Source organism: Lonchura striata, chromosome 3 (assembly GCF_046129695.1).
Source record: "Lonchura striata isolate bLonStr1 chromosome 3, bLonStr1.mat, whole genome shotgun sequence".
Taxonomy (NCBI): Eukaryota; Metazoa; Chordata; class Aves; order Passeriformes; family Estrildidae; genus Lonchura; species Lonchura striata.
In genome coordinates this window covers 12,790,486-12,802,647 of record NC_134605.1, presented here as the reverse complement: position 1 = coordinate 12,802,647, position 12,162 = coordinate 12,790,486, and the positions used below count along the sequence as shown (strand labels likewise).

At 35.1% G+C, this 12,162-nt stretch overlaps 1 protein-coding gene across 4 annotated transcripts in view; it reads left to right on the top strand.

The window, feature by feature from the left end:
- Positions 1–12,162, top strand: part of SYT14 (synaptotagmin 14) — an 87,299-nt gene that overhangs the window by 57,752 nt on the left and 17,385 nt on the right. For all 4 annotated transcript variants that reach the window (XM_021547607.3, XM_021547605.3, XM_021547604.3 and 1 more), the window contains one exon: positions 1,471–1,920. In XM_021547607.3, the coding sequence (XP_021403282.1) occupies positions 1,471–1,920 (450 nt within the window). The remainder of the gene's footprint in view (positions 1–1,470; positions 1,921–12,162) is intronic.

The following is a 12,162-nucleotide window of genomic DNA, read 5'->3' as shown; positions in this document are numbered from 1 at the left end:
CCCATAATGTCAAATAAGTTTTATGAAAAAAAAAGAAAATTACAAAGGTGTTTTTTTTCAATTGTTGATGCTGTACAGTGATTTGGGCCCCTTAATGTTACTATTTTTGTGCTATAAATTGTAATGATATATTTGTATTTTTTGCTGTGAAGAAACGAACTTTTTTGACACATATTTCATTGAAATGCCTTTAACAACCAGCAACTGCACTGACATCTATGGGTAAGTCTAATTAGTGATGCCATGTGCAGAAGAAGCTCTTTTGGTACAAATTTGTCTTTTGTTGCTACTGGAAGTGTGTGTTAGAGCTCAGCCCTGATGTTCTGTCTAAGCAGCCCTGTTGGTAAGTTGATGATGTGTAGCTGGGGTGCTGGTGCCAGGTCTGCAAGGCCTTCCCATTTTGTGTCACTCCAATCGTTACTGTAAGCATATTCAGGAAGAACTGAGAATGCTGCCAACTTTTTTTTATAGCCACTCAAATCTTCAGGAGTGAAGCCTTTAGAGGAATGCATTCCCACAGCTATGTGGCAGCCAGGTTAAAATAAGAACATTTCATAGCTTAGAAGGCTTTGTCTTCGCATCTATTTGTTCATGTAAATAAGCATTTGATAATGTGAAAACGCACTTGAAATACCTTTGTTTTACATACTTGGAATAATTTATTCTATGGCCAGTGGATTGATCTGTTTTCTGTTTCTTTATCCCTATCAAACTGGTTGTTGTAACTTTATAGGGGATTAGTATTTTATTCAAAATTTGAAGTGATAATAAACCATCTGAATTTTAAGTTTAAAATACAATTTTAGGACTGATATGGTTTACAGAGAGCTCAGATGAAGAGTTCAAAACAGATGCATTTTCTACAGTTCCAGTACAATTACATGAATAAAGCCATGATAGTGCCATCCTTGGCCATAGCAGAGGGGTTGCAGCTAAAAGATCCTTAAGACCCCTTTCAACCCAAAATTTGCTGTGAGTCTGTTTCTACGATAATTTTTGGCATTTTCATATAACTCTTGTGGGCTGCAACAGGAGCTATGTGTGCAAGTAGGTTTGTAATTCCTGTATTTTTTGCTGGCATCTCACTGTGCTCTCAATCATTAGCTGTCTCTTCAAGCAATGCAATAGGTGAACTTTAAAATATATGTGTAAAATATGTGAAATAAGGTGGTTTTATCTTGTAACAAATGTATATGCATTTTAACATGTGAGGCACAGAAAAAGAGATCATTACAGCTTAATTCAATCTGAGTTCAGACTGATTAGCTCCTGGGTTTTGGTGGTATTGGCCAGGTAACATCTTGATTTCATCTTGACTGCCAGCCAGCTTTCAGTACTTAACCTTGTTTAGGAAATGAACAAAAAGATCATAGTGCCTTCATATTGTCTGGAGTAAACCATAATTTCCATGCTAGATTTAATAATAGAATAAAATAAATAAATTAATGCCTTTTTTCTCTTCTTCTTCAGGATATGTCAGCTCGAGGATCATCTTCACAGCTTCCTAAACCTTTTGATCCTGAGCCAGTAGCTAAATATGGCACACTGGATGTGACTTTTGACTATGACTCACAGGAACAGAAGCTTTTGGTGACAGTGACAGCTGTCACAGACATTCCAACATACAGCAGGGCAGGTGGAAGCTCGTGGCAAGTACACCTAGTTCTTCTCCCTATAAAGAAGCAGAGAGCAAAAACCAGCATCCAGCGGGGACCGTGCCCTGTCTTCACAGAGACATTCAAATTTAATCACGTCGAGTCTGAGATGATTGGGAATTATGCAGTTCGCTTCCGACTGTACAGCGTACGGCGCATGAAAAAGGAGAGGATTGTGGGAGAAAAGATTTTTTACTTGACAAAATTGAATCTTCAAGGGAAGATGTCAGTGCCAGTGATACTGGAACCTTCTTACAGTCTGCCTGTAAGTATTAAATGAGGCAGAATAAGAATGCAGTGAGATACAGTGTCCTGAATTCTGAATAAGAATTGTGTGTGTATTTATAGAGTCATCACATCCACTCAGTTTTTTGAACAATCTTAGCACTGCATTAGCACAATGAAAATTTCCTTAGAGCTTCTGTAAGTACATTCACTTTCCACCTGCAAAAACTGGCCGTATTTTTCTTTTTAATTACTTAGAAGTTTCCAGTCCAATAATGGTGATATAGTGGTGAATGTATGTTTCCTTGCATATAGATATGTATATGTATGTAGTAGTATTATCTTTACCACCTGCAGCACTTCAATTTAAAAAGAAAAACACACCAGAGTGGGAAAAAAAAAAAAAGAAGCTATGCTAGCAAATGTCCTCCATCTGTTGCAATTAAGTCTTAGTGAAAATAGGTATTTTCCTTTAAAGAAAGAAAGATAGGAAAGAAGAATTTTGAGAGTATAAAGCAAATTTTAATAACTTCACATTAGACACTTGAAAATGATTGATTTCTGGTTCAGTCTGAAGTGAAAAGTAGTTGAAACTGAAAAGGAATTTTTCTGAAAAAACCCTTACCTATCTGATGAACAAAATTATTTTTGTAACCCAAATAATATTTCTAATAGAGAAAAGCAACAGTAATTAAGGGTAAACATCGGTATCATTATCAATAAACACAGAAGATCACTAAACTGGCAGTGGTTACCATCTACTTTTTTGTTTTTAAAGAATTTAAGTATGCTTTTGTCCAGAAAGACAATGTTTGTCATGTTGATGTCTAAGCATCCTAGACTAGGAGTGCTTGAGTATTCCTTGCTGAAGAGTTGCATGTGTGCTATGTTACAGATATATTTTGGGGAGAAAAAATTATGGTTATCAAGGACATCCATATCTGGTCATTGTATATATTTTTTGTTTGTTTTTTCTTTTAACAATCAATAAAGGAAAAAGAGGGAGAGAAGGGAAAGAAAGGGAAATATTTTTTTAGGCGAAGCAAAGCAATTAATTTTTTCTCAATTTTGAAAAAAAAATTTGGATAGATCAAAATGGCATTTTTGGTGAACATGAGTATTGCCAAAGACTCAGAAGAAAAGACTGTTGTATTTAATGACTGAAAATATACTTATTAGTAAAAGATGAGGTTAAATCATAGATCTGGTGGAGGGTCAACTGACAATAGAACAGATTTTTCATGGTTCCTTAAGAAGAACAAATCAGTCTAATCTAAGGATTAAATGGTTCACCTCTCTAGAAGAAACTTCCTTTTTGAAAAGTTTGCTAGTTTCACAGCTTGGAAAAAAGCATTCCATGACCCAAAACATTGAATATTCTAAAGGTACTTGCTTAATTTGTGTGTTTTCCATAGGTTTGTGTGTAAAATTTACTAAAGTCAGTGAGAAAGAGCAGTGAAACAAGCCAGGTTTGTGATTGATTGATGTATCCTATATGTGCACTAGTTATTCTTCAGTATTATTTTCTTGAGGTTTTGTGATAAGCAGAATAAAAACAAGTTCCATGAGGCATAAAATATGATAAAATTATTCCTTATTTTCTATTATGATAAGGCATGGTTTGTCAGCATTTTTCACTCCTCAGTTTTTGGAGGTTGGAACAAGAATAAGAAATATTGGTAGAAAGTGAAGGGATCTTTCAGGGTTTATTGTTGTGACAGGATTTAAGCAGCTCTACCTGTTGCTGGAAAGGATCCTTCAGAGTCATAATAGCTTGAATGAGGATCCTTAGTCTTCTGGTACTACTTATATCAGTTTTTAAACCTCTGGGAATTCATTAATTTCTGAGTTTATAGGTATTTTTATCTTATCATTTATAGCCAATATAATATTCTTTCAGTGAGCAGATTTATTGCAGGATTTAACATCTATTTGTTTTGCAAGAGTGTTAAAATTCATTGTGATTTTAGGATGCCTTACTGGAAGTGAGTGGCATCCTTGGACTCTTGAGCTCAAGCCCTGGTTACTCAAAACAGCCAGGTCATCTTGATCACAAAATTGTGAATTTTCATCTGAAAACATCGTGTTGTTTTGTTTGCAACCTGAATTTCTTCCTGGCCAAGTTATTACCATTTGTTCTTCTGCCAGCATTGGCCTTGAGCTTAATTAGTTCCTACCCTTCTCAGGTGTTTGCCTCTGGGTATATTTATTCACATTGATTGTATTCCTTTTTAACTGTCCTTTTGCAAGAATAAGCCAACAGTCTTTATATACAACTATTCATAAATGTCAGGAAGGAGTTATTTAACAGGAGAAAGTAAGTGCTGTTTGAATTTGGAGATAGCCAATTGCTCAAGAATATTAGTAATTATAAGATCCATGTTGAGGCACATTCTACATTCAGAATTAAATTTGCCTTGTTCAGTTGCAGAGGGTTTTGTTGCTGAGAAGTGTTTATATGTGACAGCTTTTTTATGAAGATATTTCTTGGGCACATGACAGGTGTCCTATTTTTTCAACTGCTTCTCATTATATGGATTTTATATATTAAATATACCTTCTGTCACTGAAACTTCCTAATCCATTGAAATATCTATGCTAATCTCTTCTGCAGAAATGTATTTTATTTCCTTCTGTTTGTGCCTGATATTATATTAATGTATTTTATTAGCTAATAATATGCCTTACGATTGTGTAAGAGTGGTTTGTATCCTGTGAAGTTCAGTATTTTTTCAGTGATACCTTAAAGCTGTACACAAAGGAATCTGGTTAAAGATAAATCAGCAAGTTCAGAGACTTTCAAACATAGTGACGTTGATGTGAGTGGGGCCTGCAATTTCTGGTTATTGTTAAAATGTGAACAAGTGCATGTGGTGGTGAGGACACGATACTAGTAAATAGGTTTCAAAGCTACACATGGCTTCAAATTTACAAATGCATTCACAAAATATCATTTTCACCCAAGATTTCACCCTGTTTCTCTCCTTCCCACATTGTGTATAATGTCTTGCATTAGCAGCTATTAATTATCCCCAGTCCTGTTGTCATTTGTCTTTAACAGCCCTGCGTTGCTGCAGCACTCCCACGTAACAGGGAATTCCTCCTCAGCCCCCTTATTTATCACACATTTTCTCCCAAGTTCAGAGAGAATGAGGAGGAAGCAATGAAACCAATATGAGTTGGGCAGAATGCAGTTGTCACTGTTTTCTGAGACTGTGCCCCTTTAAGACTGAATAGAAATTGTTCATTGCATCAAATGTTTAATAGCAGGGGTGTACATTGTGGTTTTGTCAGAGTGTAGTTTGTGTAGTAAGATATTTGTCAATGCTTTCAGAGAAATTTTCCCTTCAGTACAGCAGAAGACAAATTTTTCTTCACCCATCTTGGAATCTAGAAAAGCTGTTTATTTCTCTTCAGGAAATCCCTGTGGACCTGTTTTTAGTTACTCTTCATTCTTACCCAGAGAAATTTTCCTGACAGTGAAAAACAGCCTCTAGTATGATGCGATTATAAAAACATATAAGCAGTTTATTGAGTGAAATCTGTTTGGAAAAGATCAAAGAAACATGGGTAATCCCTTTCACCATCCCATAGGTTGCTTTTTGGTGTAGAATAACAACAATCAATCATGGCTTTTATTTTGTTATTGATTTGCAAAGTACTGTTTGGGTGACTGAAACATACCTCTTGCTGCTAAGCAAATCTAGTAATCATTCATTATGTATCATCAAATTACAAGGCGTTTACTGGGAAGAATTAATTTTTTTTTTCTTTCTGTAGCATTCTCCATTTCTAACATCTTGAACTCCCAGTGGGATCCCCATAAGAAAGAACCAACAGTGAAGGCAGTCATAGGTGTTTAAAAGATTGTTTTGTACCTCTTTACTATAAAGCTTCAGACTGTCTGGATAATTATTTTAATTAGCTTTTTTGAGTGATGGCAATTATGCATGCAGTATATAAAAATGCTCATTCTTGCACACACACACATATGCACTCTCCACTATGAGGACAGTGATTAAACATTTAGTGTGCACTGGTTTATACACTGTGCTTAAGGCCTTTATTTCATGTTAGCCTTTATGTGTGGTATATCTTCAGTATTCTGGGTAATGTTTATCAGCTCATAAACTTTGCAGGGATAAAGGCTTTCAGAGTGACATTTCTGTTTTGTATCCATTATAGAGTCAAGCTGTCAGGTTTTGTGCAAACTAGAAGAGTCACTACTAGTGACCATAGTACTGTGTTCTTATGGCATGATCTATCCAGGATTGTATTTGGAAGGCTAAATACTGAAATTCGTATGTATAAACAGAGCTTTATTAGATAGCAGCATGATACTTTAAGCTGCTAATAAGAAAAAGGACTAAGACTTGTCTAGGGAAGAAACAAAAAGGCAGAATATTTTGTTCTTAGTATTTTAACTTGAATTCTACCTAAATTCAAAGATTTCCTATGTGATAATATAAAAATATTATTGGTTAGCTTGTATAAATTATGTCCATCAAAGTGAGGGACAATTATGTTTAAACTCTGTGCACATTTTATCTTAGGAATAACTTACTCAATTCATCTCAGTTAGTGGCAGTAATACACAGAAAATCAGAATCGATCCTTTGATACAATAAGAAAGATGACTCCTGCCATAAGTTTGAAGAGAATTTTAGGTGATTGGAAGGTAGTGACAATGTTAGTGAGGCTGCAGGAGAACTTGGCAGTATTTGGCAAACAAAGCCTTCTTTCTCCCTGAGTTTGGCTGCTTGTGTAACATTGCATGGCAGCACTGGCAAGCAGCAGTCATTGTCTTCTTGGTGGTGTGGCTGAGGTTAAAAAAATTGACTTTCAACGCCCTTGCTGATACACAGATGGAAAACAAGTACCTACATGGGTAGTGAAATCTATTGCCATAATCCTGAATGCAGGATATTGGGAGAATTTTTTTAAGTCAACAATGTAAAGAATTTCATCTAGACATCAAATTCATCACTTGGTCACACAGAGTAAAATAACAATTTAAAAACAGGCATGTTTTGCCTTCAATTAATGAGTTGCTTCAAAGAAGTTACTTATTCAACTTGATCCCTACAATCTTTGATATTTGCAAATAATGGGAGCTATGTTTCAGACGTGTTTACTATTTTGGGTGTACGATGATGCTTTTCAGCCACTACAATGCCTCCAGTCAAATGACAGGCTGTGAATGGCTGCTCTAGATTAACTCATAATAATCCTCTTGAGCAATACTCTTAGTCAGAAAAGCCAGTCCATCAGTGGCAAACATATTGTCTAGGATTCTATGTCTCGTTTTGCTCATCTTTAAAAAAATAAAATAGAGAAAACTTACCAATACATAAAGCTAAAAACGTGAGATAACTGTGAAATTCTATCATTCTGTCACAAAAGTATGGTCTCCCAACCTGGATTGTGATTTCTAAGAGCAGTAAGGAAAATTATGCTGTACATTTCCTAGAAGTGAAAGTTTAGAAGTTAAAAGTTAAAGATTATCAAGGTTGTCCCTTGTATGAAATTCCACTCTTGAAGACTATGAGCTGCTGCTTAAACCTTTCTCAAGTAGCTCATTCAGTGTATGTACATTCTTTATCTTATCAGCCCAAGTGAAATTTCTGGTTCTTTTAGAGATGCTAAATTTCCCAAATATTTTGTTTTCTTATGATTTTGACTCTTCTTGTTTGCATATATATGTACACACAAATATCTTCTCACATTTGTTACTGTCTTTCAAGAAAGCTAGGAAAGGTCAAAATACAGAATTGGTTATATTTGCAGTTTTGAGCACCCTTCAGCAGAAGCATGTGCACCACTTTCCTTAGATTTATTTCCATTGAGGGAAGTCCTAATCAGAAGATTTTGCACAAACAGATGAAGTCATCTAGTCTGGAAATTCATAATGCATGTGGTTGTGGAACTTTTGAATTAGTTTTTGATTTATTTACTATGTGATTCTTTATATTATTCTGGTGGGCTTTACAGTATAACATAAATTGTCTTCATTATCATTCTTCATTTCAGACTTGAGGATTCTCAGGTAATCACTTCTTTTGTATATTCAAGCAGCCTGTATTTAGTATCAGGTAAGCATTTCTGTTCATAGGGATCCTTTTAGTCAGAGTGTCTCAGCCCCTTGTCAGGCTTGCCCTTTATATCATTTGACCTTGAGCTGAATCTTTCACAGCTCCTGTCTTTCTGTTGGGCTTAATCAGCTGTCAACTGGCCCCAGGAGAATCCAGTTTATCTTTTCCACTTTTTTTTTGTGTAGGATAGCTCTAAGAACTGAAGTAGATTCCTTCTGACTGGAGACTCTTGGTGGTCCTCTGATCATGAGATTAAATGTGACCTGAGCAAATCAAAAGGCCACCACTAGCAATTTACTCTTTGTTAATTACAAAGAGCTTACCTGACTAATGCATTCTAAATGTACAGTTAATGATATGGGTTTGTTCATTGTGAAAAATAATTGCCTATATGTTTATGCAATCAAATACTAATCCATAGATTAACTACTCATAAATTGTGCTTACTGTTTGACCACTGAATCGTTCTCTTTTCCCAGACTGAAAGGGTGTAATCAAGAGAAAAATGAAATTATTTGCCATTGATTTCCCCAATAAGCATAGACTCAATCCAACTGGACAGAGCATTGTCATTTAAAGAAGTCTGTGGTGTTGGAAGCTGTCCTACAGTAATGTCTCTATAACCTTACATATTTGACAGGGAGTAAAGAGAGGGGAATGTGTGAGTGGATCTGGGTGGGAACTGTTAGAGTAGCTTTATCAGGAGTGCATGTAAAATCTCTGCATTTTGTGTCAGATATTCTTACCTAAATTGCTAACACAAATATCTAACAGCTTTTAGTGCTTGAATGTTTCTTTATGTACCTGTCTTATCACAGAAAGCAGAATTCAGTAATAAAAGGCCTCTTGCCTCTTTTCCTCCCCTGGTCCATGGCTGTATAAAAAGCTTCTAGACATCTGCAGTGTAAAAACAGTACTTTTGCAAATGCTGTAAATTGCATTGTAGGTTCATTTCCAATTGCCTCCTCCAACTGCTGCTTGGGTTTGCTCTGCAAATTTCAAGCCCATTATGTCTGTGGAACAACCAGGTGACCTTTTGTCATCTGCCAAGGGTGTTATTTCAGAATAGACTAATAGAAGTTACAGAAAACTGAAAATGTTTCTCTTTCAGTAGAAAATTAATGTTTTGTTCTGCAGAGCTGATAATTTAAAAAAAATTTAGGCACAAAGTACTAACAGCAAATTGTCATGAGAGAGGAAAAACAATACAGAATTCTCTCGAACTTGTTCAAAATCTTTCAGAAAAGCTGGCTGTTGATTTGCCATAATTAAGAATATGTAAATTTCATGTTGTTATTTTAATATGATTGCTAAATTATAGTATCTTAAATTTGAAACCAAGCCTTTCTTTATCAATACAGCATTCTTACTAGAAATCCCACAAGAATCTTCGTTTTTTTAAACTAATAATTTTGAATTATTTTGAAATTAAAATTTCTGTATTATCATAATGTATCTTAGGAAGTCTTTTGTAATGTCTTTGGTAAATTAAAGATGTGTATAGAATTTTTAAGGTTTTAGTCCTTTGATAATGTGAAAACGCACTTGAAATACCTTTGTTTTACATACTTGTAGTGAATCAAAGAATTTTAATTTGATCTCAGTTTTTCAGTGTTCCATCTGTGTGAAAATTATGTGGTTTTTAGAATTCTGCATCCAGAAGTTTTTCTCTCTTAAGAGTAAAAAATGAGGTAGAACAGAAGCTTTTGATGAGAAATGGGAATATTATCATTTCAAATAATCTGATTTTCAACTACATTAATGGTATTTAATAATCAAAACAATCAGTATTTGATGTGAATATCATTAAAGTTGAGTGGATTTATTTTCTAAAATTGGAATTTTTGACTAGGAAGTCCTGGTAATATTTAAAGCATGCCATTTTACCCAAAATAAATGTTGGGGTTTTTTTCCCCCCTAAGATCAAGTTGCATAATGGAAAGATTATTAGACTATTTAGTTTCATGTTTGTGATTTAAGTTGACTTAGTAATGCTGTAAAGTGTTAAGTACATGAATAAAAATGCACATTATACTTAATTGGAACATGCTTCAAGGAAGCTATTAAGCAAAAACCCAAATAATTACCTGTCATAGATAATGATACTTTCCTAAACTTGAATCTTTGTGAAATGCTTAAAAGCTATATGTTTCAATGTTTGCAAGTTCAGATTATAAATTTAAAGCAAAATACTGATAACTGTGTGTTCTCCAAATTTTACAGTACGGGACAGGACATTACAGTACATTTTACAGTGCAGTACAGGACATTTTAAACTTTGAGATTCCTAATTATTTTACATTCTTCCATTTTCAGGGCGGAGTTCATCAGGTGGTTTAAGTTCTCTTTTCCCCGGAATGATCCTGATATTTTTTCAAGGGCATTTTAGCTGTGAAACGTGTAAACGATGTGGTGCTGAAGCCACTAATGAAGGATGTGGAGCCCTTAAGTTTGGTTTTCTCCTCTTGAGAGGTGGTCTGGAGCCCCTGTGGGGCTTGGGTGCTCTCCTCACCTCATCAAGCTCAGAAGGGAATGGGAGCTTCAGGGTTCAACCCTAGGGTGGTGATTGAGAGAGATGGATGCTTTCATCTAAAAACTATTGGAGACCTGGATTGGGGGCCCCCCTTTGCCTGCTAGGATTCACATTTTCTTCCCTAACCTCTCAGTTGTATTGATCTAGAAGTAGAAAAAGTAATGTGCAAAAAAGTTCTTTAAGAGATTAGTGGTATAACATTAACATTTAAAATTGGAGAGAGACATTTTGACAAGTAACATGCTGTGAATCAGATTTTTGTTGCTGAAGATTGTCAGCAAGGTTTCATCTCTTCTGTGTATTTTTTGAAAAGCCAAAAGAATCAGATGCTCTTGTTTTGTAAGCCTATAGAGATATAATTGTAACCTGTGCATTGAGGAAAATGAACTTTAACAGCCTTGAGAGCATGGCCACATTATTCCCTGTCATTAATTCCAGCTGGCTTAAGAGCAGAATTTATGAGCAGAACTTCAGGGTATAGAAAAATAACAGTAGGAAATGAATATGTAAGCAAAAAATACAGCGTTTCCATGGAATTGTGGGGAAGGAAGACAAATAAATGCATTTTACATATATTACCACGGATGCAAATAGATTATTCTCTGTGTTGTAAGAGGGGAGAGAAAAACACTATTGAAAATGCTTCTCAGGGGCTGAAGTCTGACATCATGCATTTTATGTGTTCATGTCCATTGGTATGACGGGGAAAAAAGAGTGTTCTTTTTTTGATTGCCAATTCTTGTACAATGGGAACATAGGAAATACAAAGCCTGCTTAATGGGAATGTTTTTTATTATATATTTATTAAGAAGTAATGTCTCTTCCCCAGATAATATATGCAAGAAATTATCAAGGACAATAGTTTGGAGAATGAGTAATTAAGTTTTTGTAGAATATGACACATACTACTTTTACAATCCAGTGGAAGGCAGCAATTCTTGTTAGTGTTGATCAAATAAAATCAGACTAACTTTATTACAAAGTACTATCCTGTGGTGTAGGAAAGGTTTAGGTCTTTTGCACACAGCTTTGTGTTAGACAATTCAAAAGCTGAACATTTTTTATATACTGCAGTAAGACAGATATATGAACCAAATATTTGTAATAGGCTCCATTTTTTTTTTTTTGTTGTTTTTTCTTTTACAGTGCCCACTGTTAATTTATGGCTAAATTGACAAAAAGAGTTCAGGATTTAGTATTAATATCCTGGAGACAACCTCAAGAGACAGTTTCTTGCACTGTGGGCAGATCAGTAACACTTTGACGGTTCATCTAAGTTCTTAAAAATTCACATACAAGGTTTTGTGACAGTTCTCACTAGGCTCTTCTGTTTCCTCACTGACCTTGAAAAGCCTTTGCTCTTATGGAACCTTAGTCCTTCTTTCCTTGCTTGTTAAATTACACACAGTGTTTATAGAGGATGAGAAGGAAGCTTTATGGAAATAAACTTACATAGACAATAATTTCAAACCAATAGTAACTTTTGGTTTGAATCTTAAGTTTCCCACAGGGAAGCAGCAGTACCAAAGTGTTACAGATAGCTTTACAGACAGATTGAATACAGAATACTGCATGGAGGTGAAAAGCACCTCGTTGCACTGTAAAAAGCACCTCGTTACACTGTAATGTTGTCGCTGGAGGTCCATTAATATTCATG